The 16,088-nt window shown below is 49.8% G+C and overlaps 1 protein-coding gene across 1 annotated transcript in view; it reads left to right on the top strand.

Moving 5' to 3' along the window:
• Nucleotides 1-5,044: 5,044 nt before the first annotated feature.
• The window catches only part of LOC311328825 (3'-5' RNA helicase YTHDC2-like), a gene marked incomplete at its 3' end in the record, with an annotated part of 21,090 nt that continues 10,046 nt past the window's right edge, over nucleotides 5,045-16,088 (top strand). The window contains exons 1-16 of the mRNA XM_084462732.1: nucleotides 5,045-5,203; nucleotides 5,286-5,376; nucleotides 5,911-6,107; nucleotides 6,540-6,742; nucleotides 7,349-7,515; nucleotides 9,735-9,837; nucleotides 9,998-10,154; nucleotides 10,353-10,460; nucleotides 10,787-10,938; nucleotides 11,189-11,324; nucleotides 11,602-11,728; nucleotides 12,298-12,363; nucleotides 14,206-14,384; nucleotides 14,798-14,894; nucleotides 15,199-15,286; nucleotides 15,891-15,971. Coding sequence (XP_084318858.1) covers nucleotides 5,047-5,203; nucleotides 5,286-5,376; nucleotides 5,911-6,107; nucleotides 6,540-6,742; nucleotides 7,349-7,515; nucleotides 9,735-9,837; nucleotides 9,998-10,154; nucleotides 10,353-10,460; nucleotides 10,787-10,938; nucleotides 11,189-11,324; nucleotides 11,602-11,728; nucleotides 12,298-12,363; nucleotides 14,206-14,384; nucleotides 14,798-14,894; nucleotides 15,199-15,286; nucleotides 15,891-15,971 — 2,109 coding nt within the window. The 5' untranslated portion in view covers nucleotides 5,045-5,046. The remainder of the gene's footprint in view (nucleotides 5,204-5,285; nucleotides 5,377-5,910; nucleotides 6,108-6,539; nucleotides 6,743-7,348; nucleotides 7,516-9,734; nucleotides 9,838-9,997; nucleotides 10,155-10,352; nucleotides 10,461-10,786; nucleotides 10,939-11,188; nucleotides 11,325-11,601; nucleotides 11,729-12,297; nucleotides 12,364-14,205; nucleotides 14,385-14,797; nucleotides 14,895-15,198; nucleotides 15,287-15,890; nucleotides 15,972-16,088) is intronic.

Genomic DNA, 16,088 nt, shown 5'->3' on the forward strand with positions numbered 1-16,088 from the left:
GGCCTGTAGCTGGTCAAGGCCTCTAAGTCCTCCCTGATGACCTCTCTAACCCAGGGGGAGGCCCTCTCTAACTCTGGCTCCCACCTCGAAGGTGCTGTCAAGGGGGTGTAAGGAAAGTCAGTATCGAAGGCGAAATGGTCAAGCAGTTTTAATCTGCGATGGTAAACGTGGAGGTCCCTGCGGAGCTGGTCGCGGTCCAGCTGTCCAGGAGTGGGGATGAATGTTAGCCCTCTCTCTAGGACCTCACTCTCAAGTTCCGTCAGGCGGTAGGATAGAGACAAGTTCATTACATTAGATGGGTGGGGAGGTGTAGGTGTACACTCAACGTTTCGACCGTCGAGGTCTTCATCAGAGGAAGCATGGGGTGACAGTGGCAGGTTGAGTTCCTATATGGGAGTCAAGTAGGCGTGGTCTCTCCCAAAGGTAAACAATTAAACTTTGACCCCCATGATGATGTCATCTCCAAAACAAACACACAGGTGACCCCTACTGGTCAGAAAGTTTATAACAGTCTTAGGAGACTTCAAAAAAAAGGCCCACCAATGTCATTAACCGATGCTTATAAAATAAAGGATTCTTAATAGAATAGGTTCAACCTCAGTGACTAGGCACTGGCTGGGTTAGGTTTGGAGATAGGCTCAAGCACAGAGTGCTGAGGTGTGCACGGGCTGCACGCCACTGAGCTGGTGAACCTAATCTAGAATAAAAAAATGAGATAAACATAAAACACCAAGGACAAAGACAATACACCAAAGACAAGGACAAGGACCAAACAACCCATACCCCACCCAGGGTTCCAGAGGAGGCCACCAGAGGACGCCAGAATGGTAGGTGGCTTATGTTGTCCCCAGGGGCTTCGTGGAGCTTATAGTTCCCTCAAGGGGTAGTGGATGTGCTAAGGGGCCTAAGAGGGAGGGACAGGCAAGGGGTTAGTGCACAAAGGGAGGGAAGACACGGGGGGGTAGGATTTAGGGTTAGGTAGGGAGGGAGGAGTGATTAGGTTTAGATGACGGAGTGGGAGACCTTAGGGTAAGGATTCAGGGTGGGGGAGGGGGTAGTGAAGGAGGCTGAAGGCCAAGAACCCGGGTCTGGAGGTGGGCAACACACTAGTGACCACTGTAAGAGGGGAGGAGAGAGAGACAGCGCGTCCAAATTAACCCAAGGGGGATGAGGGCAGGGGGCCCATTATGAAAAGACCTGGGCCGGATGGAGAGTCCCCACACTGAAAGATATTAAAATCATTTTAATGAGTGCAAAAAGGAGCTATCACAATAGCTTTAAAGTGCTTGAAGTCACACAGGTAAAAATCGCACTGCACACCACACACAATAGGAATAAATAAATAAATATAAGTGCTGTTGTCACTAACAGAGGGGGACCTCATCTCAGACGCCCAGATTTTTTTATTTGTTATTGAGTGTAGGGGGTTATTTATTCTAAAGGGGCGCATAGGCTTGGGCAATTTAGGAACGCGCACTAATCTTTAAACTCCCCAGGTATAAAAGAATGGAGAAGCGCAGCCATAAAAAGTAAGTGCTATCAGGAGGGGCCTCGACATTATCCCATTGCAGGTATCTACACAGAGGGGGCCAGTGACCAGGGAGGTTTCAAGATGGCTACACCCTAAGGTAAGTGCTTCCCACTTATGCTAAACCATAAAATGGCTAACATAAGGTAACAGTGTTGTTTTTCAGTTTCCCACAGGCATACCACTGGACCCGCTGGAGGAGGCGCCTGGACTTAGAAGAGGAGTAATCATGAGGTAAGTCATACATCACACACACAAAATAGAAAATAAGGTTACAGTCATACTGTAGTACCAAAATCATAATAATACAATGTCAAGTGGTTCACACAGCATGCAGAGTAATTAAGTGCTTGAGGAGGGAGGGTTAAGTGCTTAAAGTTGAGGTACACTCCACACTGACTCAATATTTTCTCTCCTTCTTCACCATAGGCGGCCACAGTCCAGAAACTGGTTCAAAGTCCATGGGAGGGTATGCTAAAAGAGCACTCAAAGTCCTTTCAAAGGCTCAGTGGGGGATGTCGAGGAGTAAAATGTCATTAAAATCACATATACATCCACATACAACAATGATATCACAATACAATCATGAGAAAACAGAGGCTACATCTTCTCCAGACCAAACAAGACATTAAATGTGCAAATACGCAACGATTTAAAACGGTCACTAGATGGCGCCAGAGGATTGGTTTTTAGAATTTCTCATTGAGACCCTGGGGATCTATGGTTTTGAGCAGCCTCATCCACGATCGCTCCCTGCTCTGTCTCTGTCTGGTGGTCCAGGCCTGGTTGGACTCTACACCCTCCATGATGAGGTTTTGTGAACCATGGTCAGAGAAGTGCGAGTACAGGACAGTGGAGCGGTCCCCTTTAGCTATGAGGCGCAGATGTTGTTTGAGGCGGTCTGATAATCTGTTCCTGGTCTCTCCTACATAGAGCTTGTGGCAGAGGACGCAGCGGATAACATAGACGGCGTTGCTGGAGGAGGGAGATAGATTATGCCAGACTGGTACTCCTAGGCCCGTGTGTACGTTTTTGATGTACTTTGTAACCCTGAAGTGTTCAGTAGGGGGGGCCCGTTTCTCCTGACGAATCAGGTTGGAATGTACCAATATATCTCCTAGGTTTTTGTTTCTCCTGAAGGCCGAGATCACTCTGAAGTGTTGGAGGGGCTCTAGCTCATGATGAGGGCTGGGGTAGGGGAGGGGAGAGAGCCCGTCATGATGATGGCTGAGGGCTGGGGTAGGGGAGGGGAGAGAGCCCGTCATGATGAGGGCTGAGGGCTGGGGTAGGGGAGGGGAGAGAGCCCGTCATGATGATGGCTGAGGGCTGGGGTAGGGGAGGGGAGAGAGCCCGTCATGATGATGGCTGAGGGCTGGGGTAGGGGAGGGGAGAGAGCCCGTCATGATGATGGCTGAGGGCTGGGGTAGGGGAGGGGAGAGAGCCCGTCATGATGAGGGCTGGGGTAGGGGAGGGGAGAGAGCCCGTCATGATGATGGCTGAGGGCTGGGGTAGGGGAGGGGAGAGAGCCCGTCATGATGATGGCTGAGGGCTGGGGTAGGGGAGGGGAGAGAGCCCGTCATGATGAGGGCTGGGGTAGGGGAGGGGAGAGAGCCCGTCATGATGATGGCTGAGGGCTGGGGTAGGGGAGGGGAGAGAGCCCGTCATGATGAGGGCTGAGGGCTGGGGTAGGGGAGGGGAGAGAGCCCGTCATGATGAGGGCTGAGGGCTGGGGTAGGGGAGGGGAGAGAGTCCGTCATGATGAGGGATGAGGGCTGGGGTAGGGGAGGGGAGAGAGCCCGTCATGATGAGGGCTGAGGGCTCGGGTAGGGGAGAGAGCCCGTCATGATGATGGCTGAGGGCTGGGGTAGGGGAGGGGAGAGAGCCCGTCATGATGAGGGCTGAGGGCTGGGGTAGGGGAGGGGAGAGAGCCCGTCATGATCTCCGCCCATGATGAGGGCTGGGGTAGGGGAGGGGAGGGGAGAGAGCCCGTCATGATGAGGGCTGGGGTAGGGGAGGGGAGAGAGCCCGTCATGATGAGGGCTGGGGTAGGGGAGGGGAGAGAGCCCGTCATGATGAGGGCTGGGGTAGGGGAGGGGAGAGAGCCCGTCATGATGAGGGCGGAGTACCGGGGCTGCACACTGCGCATTTGGAAGAAACTTTTTGGTATTAGGCAAGTTCCCATAAACGCAGAGGCCGTTTAGGGTTCGGGTTCAAGTTAGGCTTTGGGTTAGGTTTAGGGTTAAGGTTAGGCTTAGGTATAGGGCTGGGTTAAGGCTAGGTTTAGGGTTGGGGTTAGACCATGGATGTATTAGGGTTAGGGTTAGGGTCTGCTTGCCCAGTTTCGAATTTTAGTTGATGAAAAAGCTATTAAAAAGCGCACTATTCCCAGAAGAGCTTGCCATGTGGGTAACTGATAACATTTCTGTAGCCTACATTAGATTACAATTATAGCCTATTAGATTAGATAGGCAATTAAATATATTTTAGCCGATAATCTAATGGTTTTGGTCTGTGTGTGTGTGTGTGTGTGTGTGTGTGTGTGTGTGTTTTCTGATTGCCTGGACCTCGAATTGATGTTCACACTCCATTATCCGAAGTAACGGAGTCCTAACCTTGGACGCACTTTGACAGACCTGTAGGCTATAGCCTACCCTATACCTGTACTGATCAGACGGGAAACCGGTTCTCTGAACCCTGGTCGGGTTGAATCTGTAATAATACATTCAGAGAGAGATATCATGTCATGCAAAACGAGCCTACGATGAGTCCTGTTTACTTGAGTGTGCATCTATAGACAGAAAGACAAGGAGCCAAGGCTACTCTATTGAGACGCACCCCTCGTCGTGACGTTTGGGATGTGAACCCATCCGCTGCAGTAGTTGCACTTCGTGACAGAAGCTGCAGGGGATCTGATTTGGGTGGTGAAAGGTATCACCACCACCTTAGTTCGAAAATACACGTTTTTAGTGAATGACATCGTCAACCAGCTCGTACAGTTAACCAGCTAGCTTGAGAATTAATGAATTAGAATGAAACGTTTGGCTTCCGTGTCTCTAATGTGAACTAGCCTAGCTAGCTAGCCGGGGAGCTAACCCTAACCCTAACCCTACCTAGGGAGCTACGTTACTGCTGCGTATCTGCAGTCTTTAACGGTCACGTTAGTTAGTTAGCTAAGGTTAGTTAACGCGTTACGCTAATTTGCAATAGGTAAACTTATGAACTTGTCATAGTCTGCTGTTAACTATCTGACGTTAGCTAACCAGCTCAGCTCAGCAGAGACTTGGCAGAACTCAACGCATCAGATCACTAGTGCTAGGGTTAGGGTTAGGTTAGGTTAGGGTTAGGGTTAGGTTAGGGTTAGGTTAGGGTTAGGGTTAGGTTAGGGTTAGGTTAGGGTTAGGTTAGGGTTAGGGTTAGGTTAGGGTTAGGTTAGGTTAACCCTAACCCTAGTTATGAGGGTAAACGAGCTATCATTGCTCTTGACACTTGGTTACAGTTCTCTTGTCTTGTAGGGCATCATGTCACGTCCGTCTCCTAAGCCAGCTAAGGGCCCGTCCAGGCAGTCTGGGGCCGGGCAGGGCAGGGGCAAAGGGCTGAAAGACATTCGCATCGATGAAGAGGTCAAGATTGCTGTCAACATCGCTCTGGAGAGATTCCAATATAGTGAGCAGAAAGGTAAGAGACAGTCATACACTTGTGATCCGTGGTGTTTAATCACAGTGTCTAACTAACCCACCCGTTACATTGGATTTCACAGAAATGGAGTTTCCCTCCTCCTTGTCCAGCACTGAGAGGGCGTTCATTCACCGTGTGGCCCAGTCCCTGGGGTACATATCTAAAAGCAGAGGGTAAGTGTATCCACCCATCTATCCACCCATCTATCCACCCATCTATCCACCCATCTATCCACCCATCTATCCACCCATCTGTTCCGGCGTGCCCAGAGCAGGGTTAGAACCCGGGTCTCCCGCTTGGAGGGAATGTCAGCGCTCCTTTGAGGAGTGAGTTTCACCAGCTACTCCAAGTTTCCCTCAGTTACATAAGCTCTTCAGGATTACCTTGGGCCAGGCTCTGGGACCACAGCTGAGGAAAATGTGTCTTTTGAAGAGGTCATTGTTGTGGGCTTGAGTTTGTGGACTTTGGTTTCTGGTGACCCAGTGAGACTCGTACTCATTCACAGAATCCGAGCCTGTAGCCTCTATGAAGGCTGGCAGGCTTATTCCCGGGGTTGGTCGACTGGGGGGGGGACATCCAATCAGTTTCACTTCCCCTGAACAGGAAGAAACGTCTGCAGAACTGACTCACTGTATGCACCGACGGCATCCATCATCATCGTAGTTAATTAATAACACGCAGTAAACATGATGTATTTTAAACTCCAGCAAAGGCTCCAGTCGCAGCCTCACCATCAGGAAGAAGACCGGCCTGGAGACGCCCCAGGCCCTCATGACCTTCAACCTCTCCCAGAATTCCCAGCATGTGGTGCGCAGCCTGCTGCAGACGTTCCCCCTCACCAACAAGGAGCGCACAGAGCTGCTGCCGCACGCAGAGAGGGGCTTGTCTGTGGCTATGGAGGCTGGTGAGTGAGTGAGTGAGTGAGTGAGTGAGTGAGTGGGTGAGTGAGTGAGTGAGTGAGTGAGTGAGTGAGTGTGTGAGTGAGTGAGTGAGTGAGTGAGTGAGTGAGTGAGTGGGTGAGTGGGTGAGTGAGTGAGTGAGTGTGTGTATACTGAGTCTACAACAGGTGCTTTAGGATCCAGTTTATTCTGCTTACAATCATTATGGTCGTGACACTTGAAGGACACAAGCCTAACCCATGCAAACAGGCTTAACTGTCTCTCTCTATCTCTCTCTCTCTATCTCTCTCTCTCTATCTATCTTTCTCTCTTTCTTCCCCTCTCTCTTTCTCTCTCTCTCTCTCTCTCTCTCTCTCTCTCCCTCTCCCTCTCTCTCTCTCTCTCTCTCTCCCTCTCTCCCTCTCTCCCTCTCTCCCTCCCTCCCTCCCTCCCCTCAGAGAACAGCCGTGATAAGAACCGGACCAGCGGGCGTCTCAACAACGGCATCCCCCAGGTGCCCCAGCGGAGGGGGCTGGCCGAGACAGACTTCTTCCGCCGCTCGCTGCCCGTGTACGAGCGCCAGCAGGAGATCGTCCAGGTCATCAAGGACAACCGCGTGGTCCTGGTGGTGGGCGAGACGGGCTCGGGGAAGACCACCCAGGCGAGTCCACCTCGCTCTCCGCAGAGTTAGACCCACACAGAGGTCCTGGCTGCAGCATCTGGAAAAAGGATAGGAGAGAGACTTTTGTTGTAGATGATAATAACATAATCAATCATTCATTTTATTTATAAAGCACTTTTAATGGTGAAAACGATTATTAGTGCTGAGACAATTCTGAAGTCATTAAGAAAACAGAGACACAAATTAATATATAAATAAAATATATAGGCTACACATTACATACAAAAAAACTTTTCTAAATAAGTAGGTATTTAGACCACTGTTAAAAGAACCCAAAGTCTGTGATGCCCTCAGATTGTCAGAGAGGGTTAGGGTTAGGGTTAGGGTCCAACGGCGGGGGACAGCTGAGATGAGCTGTACTTGTTGATGATGTCAGCTGATCACATGTGTTTGTTGATGATGTCAGCTGATCACGTGTGTTTGTTGATGATATCAGCTGATCACGTGTTTGTTTAGGAGTTCACAGCCTTAATGACCTCCTTCAGTCTCATCCACGGAAATGCTCTAGAAAACGCCCTACCGACAGTACGTTAAATGTATCAGTCCTAATCTAAGCGGAAAGCGTTGTTGCTGTTTGTGTCCCAGATTGCCCAGTTCCTCCTGGACGACTGCAGTGAGACCAGGACCCCGTGTCGCATCTACTGCACCCAGCCCAGGCGCCTGGCGGCCATCGCCGTGGCGGAGAGGGTGGCGGCGGAGCGGGGGGAAAGCATCGGCCAGACCATCGGCTACCAGATACGCCTGGAGAGCAGGTCATAAACCTGGAGATTAGGTCATAACTCTGGAGATTAGGTCATAACTCTGGAGATTAGGTCCTAACTCTGGTTAACAGGTCCTAACTCTGGAGATTAGGTCATAACTCTGGTTAGCAGGTCATAACTCTGGTTAACAGGTCCTAACTCTGGTTAGCAGGTCATAACTCTGGGTAGCAGGTCATAACTCTGGGTAGCAGGTCATAACTCTGGTTAACAGGTCATAACTCTGGGTAGCAGGTCCTAACTCTGGTTAGCAGGTCATAACTCTGGGTAACAGGTCCTAACTCTGGGTAGCAGGTCCTAACTCTGGTTAGCAGGTCATAACTCTGGGTAGCAGGTCATAACTCTGGAGATTAGGTCCTAACTCTGGAGATTAGGTCCTAACTCTGGTTAGCAGGTCATAACTCTGGGTAGCAGGTCCTAACTCTGGTTAACAGGTCATAACTCTGGGTAGCAGGTCCTAACTCTGGTTAACAGGTCATAACTCTGGGTAGCAGGTCCTAACTCTGGGTAGCAGGTCATAACTCTGGTTAACAGGTCATAACTCTGGAGATTAGGTCCTAACTCTGGAGATTAGGTCCTAACTCTGGTTAACAGGTCATAACTCTGGGTAGCAGGTCCTAACTCTGGTTAGCAGGTTATAACTCTGGTTAGCAGGTTATAACTCTGGTTAACAGGTCCTAACTCTGGTTAACAGGTCATAACTCTGGGTAGCAGGTCATAACTCTGGGTAGCAGGTCATAACTCTGGGTAGCAGGTCATAACTCTGGTTAACAGGTCATAACTCTGGTTAGCAGGTCCTAACTCTGGTTAACAGGTCATAACTCTGGGTAACAGGTCATAACTCTGGTTAGCAGGTCATAACTCTGGTTAGCAGGTCATAACTCTGGTTAGCAGGTCCTAACTCTGGTTAACAGGTCATAACTCTGGGTAGCAGGTCATAACTCTGGTTAACAGGTCATAACTCTGGTTAACAGGTCCTAACTCTGGTTAGCAGGTCATAACTCTGGTTAACAGGTCCTAACTCTGGTTAGCAGGTCATAACTCTGGTTAGCAGGTCATAACTCTGGTTAGCAGGTCATAACTCTGGTTAACAGGTCCTAACTCTGGTTAACAGGTCATAACTCTGGGTAGCAGGTCATAACTCTGGTTAACAGGTCATAACTCTGGTTAACAGGTCCTAACTCTGGGTAGCAGGTCATAACTCTGGAGATTAGGTCCTAACTCTGGAGATTAGGTCATAACTCTGGGTAGCAGGTCATAACTCTGGTTAACAGGTCATAACTCTGGTTAACAGGTCATAACTCTGGGTAGCAGGTCCTAACTCTGGTTAACAGGTCATAACTCTGGGTAACAGGTCCTAACTCTGGTTAACAGGTCCTAACTCTGGTTAACAGGTCATAACTCTGGGTAACAGGTCCTAACTCTGGGTAACAGGTCCTAACTCTGGTTAACAGGTCCTAACTCTGGTTAACAGGTCCTAACTCTGGTTAACAGGTCATAACTCTGGGTAACAGGTCCTAACTCTGGGTAACAGGTCCTAACTCTGGTTAACAGGTCCTAACTCTGGTTAGCAGGTCCTAACTCTGGTTAACAGGTCCTAACTCTGGGGGAGCGGGACTTCTACTGGGCTTATTTATTTTCTCCGTTTATTTTTTTTATTTTTTTTTTAATGTATACAGGACAGGCCCGTAGCCAGCCTTGTGGAGGGGGGGGGGTCGTTTTTTTCCAAAAGTGGACCGTATCCTTTCAGTTTGTTGACGGGGGGGATGGGGGGGGGGCAGATTATTTTGAATGTCCGGCGATTTGTTGATGGGAGGGGGGGGGGGGGGGAACTTTTGTCTTAAATTCTGGACCTTTGGTCGTGAGGGGGGGTTCGTTCGATCCACCCGATCCTGCAGGAAGGTACATATTGTGAATATAGTAAATATTAGAGATTCACTGTCATACTTGACATTCACTCATGATTTTCACCTACTCTCTTCTGATTTCTGGTTTTTGAAAACAACATGCATTCCTTTAGTTGTGTAGTTTCAACTCAAATCAACATGCATTCCTTTAGTTGTGTAGTTTCAACTCAAATCAACATGCATTCCTTTAGTTGTGTAGTTTCAACTCAAATCAACATGCATTCCTTTAGTCATGGAGTTAGGGTTAGGGTTAGGGTTAACTAACCCTAACCTTTTAGTCATGGAGTTTCTACTTGACCCCCACAGGGTCTCTCCTAAAACGCTGTTGACCTTCTGCACCAGCGGCGTCCTGCTGAGGACCCTGATGTCTGGGGACGCCACCCTGGCCACGGTCACACACGTCATCGTGGTGAGTGTCAACACTGGTTGTGTAGACAACCCACCTCTGGACAGAGATGAGACCAGCGTAGGATCTTTGTCGGCATCTTTTGATTGGTCTGGAGATTCTGTGTGCTGGTCACATCTATATCGGTTATGGCGTCATAACACTTGACTTCCTGTCCAATCAGGACGAGGTTCACGAACGGGACGGCCTGACCGACTTCCTGCTGACTAAGATGAAGGACCTGCTCCAGAAGATGCCCACGCTGAGGCTCATCCTGTCCAGCGCCGCCCTCGACATCGACCTGTTCCTCAGATACTTCGGCTCCTGCCCCGTCATCCATAGTAAGGCTGACCTCATCCATACTAAAGCTGACCTCATCCATACTAAGGCTGACTTCAAACTACTACATGTAAACTGCCAAACTAAATGTATACTTTGAACTTTATTTTGTTCAGTCTAAAATAAATGATCAAGGCGAGGGGAAAAGAGCTGTGTGGTGAAATCAGTCCATATAGAAGATAACGTCTTGCTTGTTCTAGTCAAAGGGAGACCGTTTGAGGTGAAGCAGCTGTTCCTGGAGGACATCTTGAGGACCACAGGCTACGCAAACAAGGACATGGTCCAGTACAAGAAGGAGATGCAGAGAGGTAACAGCAAAGGATTCAGGCCTTGTTTTCATGACAGGTTACGACTTGCAAAAAGGAAAAGGTGTGTATTTTCCGTCTGGTGTGTGTATGTGTGTGTGTGTGTGTGTGTGTGTGTGTGTGTGTGTGTGTGTGTGTGTGTGTGTGTGTGTGTGTGTGTGTATGTGTGTGTATGTGTGTGTGTATGTGTATGTGTATGTGTATGTGTGTGTGTGTGTGTGTGTATGTGTATGTGTATGTGTGTATGTGTGTGTGTGTGTGTGTGTGTGTGTGTGTGTATGTGTGTGTGTGTGTGTGTGTGTGTGTGTGTGTGTGTGTGTGTGTGTCAGAGGAGAAGCAGCAGATGTCCCTGACGGAGTGGTGTAAGGTGCAGGGGGGCGGGGCTCGCCAGGAGTCCCTCAGGCAGAAGACGGCGTCATCCTGTGTCCTCCAGGACCACGACCATTTGGACGACGGAGGAGACAGCGTCTTCAGCCACCTGGTGAGGACTAGGATGCTCTCGCTACACCAGAGCATTTTACTGGGTGTGGTGGCAGTGATGACAGTATGATACAGGGTCCATCTTGTATTACTCTATACTGTGGTGGCAGTGATGACAGTATGATACAGGGTCCATCTTGTATTACTCTATACTGTGGTGGCAGTGATGACAGTATGATACAGGGTCCATCTTGTATTACTCTATACTGTGGTGGCAGTGAGGAGAGTATCCATCTTGTGACGGGTTTCAGAGCGAGAAGGACGTGGCGTCTCTGGACCCGTGGCTGCGGAAGAAGATGGACGCCTGCATCTCTGACATCTTCCTGAACCAGGACTCCGACGGCTTCGTCCAGCTGTTCAACCTCATCCTCAGCGAGAACGTCAGCGGTGCGCTCCACGCGGCTTTGGCCTAACCCTAACCCTAACCCTAACCCTTGATTCACTATATAGTCCACTATATAGCCCACTATAAAATACCCACAATTCACAGCAATTTCTAGTGAACAGAGGATGTACAATTTCTCGTTCACCCACTGAGTGAGCGGTTTCAAACAGTTTTTGTTCATAAACCTGGTACAAAACTAGTGATTGTGACTGGATGGTGGGTAATGTAGTCCTAGGCTTAATGCTTCCTCCTCCTCTCCCTCTCTCCCTGTCCCCACAGTGGACTACATGCACAGTGAGACCAGCGCCACGCCCCTCATGGTGGCGGCAGCGCGGGGCTTCCTGAGTCCCGTGGAGCAGCTGCTCAGCATGGGGGCCAGCATCAGCCTCAAGGCCTCCAACGGATGGTGAGAGCTCATCTGATAGTCTCTAATCTGATAGTCTGTAATCTAGTCTCTCTCTAATCTAGTCTCTCTCCAGACTCAAGCTCTGCATTCTACATAATAGAGTCTGGGCCACTTTGCTGCCCAAGCTGGTGTTCTGAGGGCGTATCGACGGTTCAAAATTGAAAGTGACAGGTCGTAGCAGCAAATGAGACGCTAGCCCAGGTTAGAGGGGCGGGGCATATGACTGATTGGTAGCGCTGGAATCCAAGTTGAGAATTCGGACACTAGAAGAAAATGGCGAACACATTTTCTTCTAGTGATGAATTGCCAGGATTTGAACACCAGATTTTTGCATGTAGTGTCCCAGACCCATCGAGAGATCTGCAGCATGCAGGAACGTAGTTAGCGTAGCTTATGTAGTGTATCAGCGTGGGTCTGGCGTTGAGACTAGAGCTAATACCATCACTGGGTGTGGTCGGTGGTAGGCTGGTGGGATGGATGGATGGATGGATGGATGGATGGATGGATGGATGGATGGATTAACAGAAGGAAGAGATGTTGACTGTGTTTTTGTTGTTGTTTTGTTTCAGGACTGCGCTGGACTGGGCCAAGCACTTCCAGCAGGCAGAGGCGCTGGACCTGCTGGAATCCTACCTGTAAGAGAGCACCTTCTGTCACACACCTCACGGTTAAAGGTGCAGTGTGTAGTATGTCTCACGGTTAAAGGTGCAGTGTGTAGTCCTTAAAAAGCTTGGGAGTGGTACCATTCCAAAAAGGCAGTGCCCATTTGATATCATGTGTTGGAGCCATATGTAGAATATATTATTGTCAAATGTTTTTTGTTTGGACAATCATGGTTCATATGTTTTGGTTTGATTTATGTTCTCATTAATTGGTAATTCTTAGTTTAGGTCGTTTGGAATGATTACTCCCCCCTAGCCTATATTATGGAAACGGTACTGCACCCAGCATGGTTCGCTAATTGATACCAACTATCTATGTTTTAAGGGGTGTCTACCAGGAAGGCAGGAAGTGTTGGACAATAGACGGGGTGATCATATATTTTTCAACCACCACCACACCACCAGCACACACTCGTATGGACTAAGTTAATCCAGTTTTCATGTCGAATTTGGAATTGTGACATGGGACAAAGCCATGGTGACCCACTTCAATACATAAAGTTGAAAAATTGAATGGACTCACAAGACGCGCGTTTCCATTGTTTGTGGATGGACGGTACTTGCTGATTACGCAACAGCATATTGCCAATGCAGCGGTGAGTAGCCTACTTCCGCGTTTCGTTTTGCCGATCAATCGTGTTGACTCACCCGCTGGCCCGCTTGTACTGTGTGAAACATAAATCGCAAAGCATACATTCAAATAAACGCAATGGCATCTGGACGAAAAACCGATGAGAATATGGATGAAATTGTGAATGAAAAGGAACTTTTCAAACTGATGGGCACTCGCCGAGGTAAACTCGGTGCGCTTACAAGAAAGAGCAATGAAATCAAAGCGTTAAGGAATGATGTTCGAAATAAAGACTGTGTTAAGGATGATCTGGAAGCATTCAATGCCTTGTTGGGAGAATTCATGGAATTACAAGTGTCCGTGCAATCAATGTTGCCTCTCGAGGAAAAAGTGGCGGATCATGTTGACTGGTATGAGCCAAAACTAATTCGTTGTAGGGAGTTCTTATCGGACGTGGATGCTGCTTGGCTTGGCAGCGAGGAACAAGATGAACAGTCGTCCGAAAGTCATCGGCGGACGAAGCCTTTGGAGTATGTCCGTCGCTCACCAGTACACATTGTACAGAACCACAACCACTCCTCCCTAGTGAACCAGGCTCTCCCCTCCCTCTCCTCCTCCCTAGTGAACCAGGCTCTCCCCTCCCTCTCCTCCTCCCTAGTGAACCAGGCTCTCCCCTCCCTCTCCTCCTCCCTAGTGAACCAGGCTCTCCCCTCCCTCTCCTCCTCCCTAGTGAACCAGGCTCTCCCCTCCCTCTCCTCCTCCCTAGTGAACCAGGCTCTCCCCTCCCTCTCCTCCTCCCTAGTGAACCAGGCTCTCCCCTCCCCCTCCTCCTCCCTAGTGAACCAGGCTCTCCTCTCCCTCTCCTCCTCCCTAGTGAACCAGGCTCTCCCCTCCCCCTCCTCCTCCCTAGTGAACCAGGCTCTCCCCTCCCTCTCCTCCTCCCTAGTGAACCAGGCTCTCCCCTCCCCCTCCTCCTCCCTAGTGAACCAGGCTCTCCCCTCCCCCTCCTCCTCCCTAGTGAACCAGGCTCTCCCCTCCCTCTCCTCCTCCCTAGTGACCCGGGCTCTCCTCTCCCTCTCCTCCTCCCTAGTGAACCAGGCTCTCCCCTCCCTCTCCTCCTCCCTAGTGAACCAGGCTCTCCCCTCCCCCTCCTCCTCCCTAGTGAACCAGGCTCTCCTCTCCCTCTCCTCCTCCCTAGTGAACCAGGCTCTCCTCTCCCTCTCTCTCCCCTCCGCCCCCTGCAGCTCGTCCCTGGAGTCGGGGAAGCAGGACGAGTCGTCCCTGATGCGGTCGTCCAGCGCGGAGCTGAGTGCGGAGGACCAGGAGCGTCTGAGCGTGTACCACCACAGCTACGATGACGAGCGCGTGGACCTGGACCTCATCATGCACCTGCTGCACAGCATCTGCTCCAGCTCCGACGAGGGTGAGACACAGAGGAGGCCAGGGTCTCAAACTAAACTTGCTTATCCGCTCAGCTATTTTAACCTCAAACCTGAGGAGGCCTGAAGAAATTAAATGCAAGCTCCCCAAGGAGCTTTTAATGTTTTTGTAATACGCATTTATTCTAAAAAGGCGAAGTGTTGTACTTGTGCACTAGATTATGCTCTTAGTCACTTGTTTAGAAAGGAGATGCACTTGTGAGTTCTGGTGAGTAATAGTCCACTCACTACCTACGTTAAATGCAATCATTGTTAGTCGCTTTAGATAAAAGCATTTGCTAAATGACTAATGTAAAAATGTGACGTTCCTTCTGGCTTCATGCTGACATGGTGGTCTGTCCTTCCTGCTGACATGGTGGTCTGTCCTTCCTGCTGACATGGTGGATGTCCTTCCCAGGCGCCGTGCTGATCTTCCTCCCGGGATACGACGAGATCGTTGGACTGAGGGAACGCATTCTCGACGACGACAAACGCTTCGTCGACCACTCCCAGAGGTAGAACCTGTTTAGAGAACGTCTCCCAGAGGTAGAACCTGTTTAGAGAACCTGTTTAGTTGAGATTGTGTGTTCAGTCCTGGATCCCAGTGTTGAACATCTGGAATGAAAGCTCGTAGTTGATTAGATTAGCACATGCAGGCTGAAGCCTCAGAGGCTTGTTTATTCAGAGGCTTGTTTATTCAGAGGCTTTTTTATTTGTCAGGGACAGTGTACATTAAAGAATATTCCAGAATTAGCCCAGAAGGCTAGTGTCCATCTGTAGTCCCTGTAGTGACGGGCTGTGTGTGGTTGGGTCTGGCAGGTATCAGGTGTTCACTCTCCACTCCAACATGCAGACGTCCGACCAGAGGAGGGTCCTCAAGAACACCCCCGCTGGGGTGCGCAAGATAGTGAGTCCACACACATCACATGCTCAGAACACCCCCGCTGGGGTGCGCAAGATAGTGAGTCCACACACATCACATGCTCAGAACACCCCCGCTGGGGTGCGCAAGATAGTGAGTCCACACACATCACATGCTCAGAACACCCCCGCTGGGGTGCGCAAGATAGTGAGTCCACACACATCACATGCTCAGAACACCCCCGCTGGGGTGCGCAAGATAGTGAGTCCACACACATCACATGCTCAGAACACCCCCGCTGGGGTGCGCAAGATAGTGAGTCCACACACATCACATGCTCAGAACACCCCCGCTGGGGTGCGCAAGATAGTGAGTCCACACACATCACATGCTCAGAACACCCCCGCTGGGGTGCGCAAGATAGTGAGTCCACACACATCACATGCTCAGCACCACTCATCCATGGGCTTTGGCATTGAAGACCCCATTCATTCATTCATTCATTCATTCATTCACTCACTCACTCACTCACTCACTCACTCACTCACTCACTCACTCACTCACTCACTCACTCACTCACTCACTCACTCACTCACTCGGACTTCAAGGAGACTGTGAGATGAAACTGACGTTTAAATCTTTCCTGCAGATTCTGTCCACCAACATCGCAGAGACCAGCATCACGGTCAACGATGTGGTCTTTGTCATCGACTCCGGAAAGGTTAAAGAGGTGAGGAATAGAGGTGGTGAAGAAAATCCATTCATGTAAGAATCGCTATTCTATTCACCATTACATCGCTATTCTATTCACCATTACATCGCTATTCTATTCACCATTACATCGCTA

The sequence above is a fragment of the Borostomias antarcticus genome, assembly GCF_949987555.1.
Source record: "Borostomias antarcticus genome assembly, contig: scaffold_62, whole genome shotgun sequence".
Lineage (NCBI taxonomy): Eukaryota > Metazoa > Chordata > Actinopteri > Stomiiformes > Stomiidae > Borostomias > Borostomias antarcticus.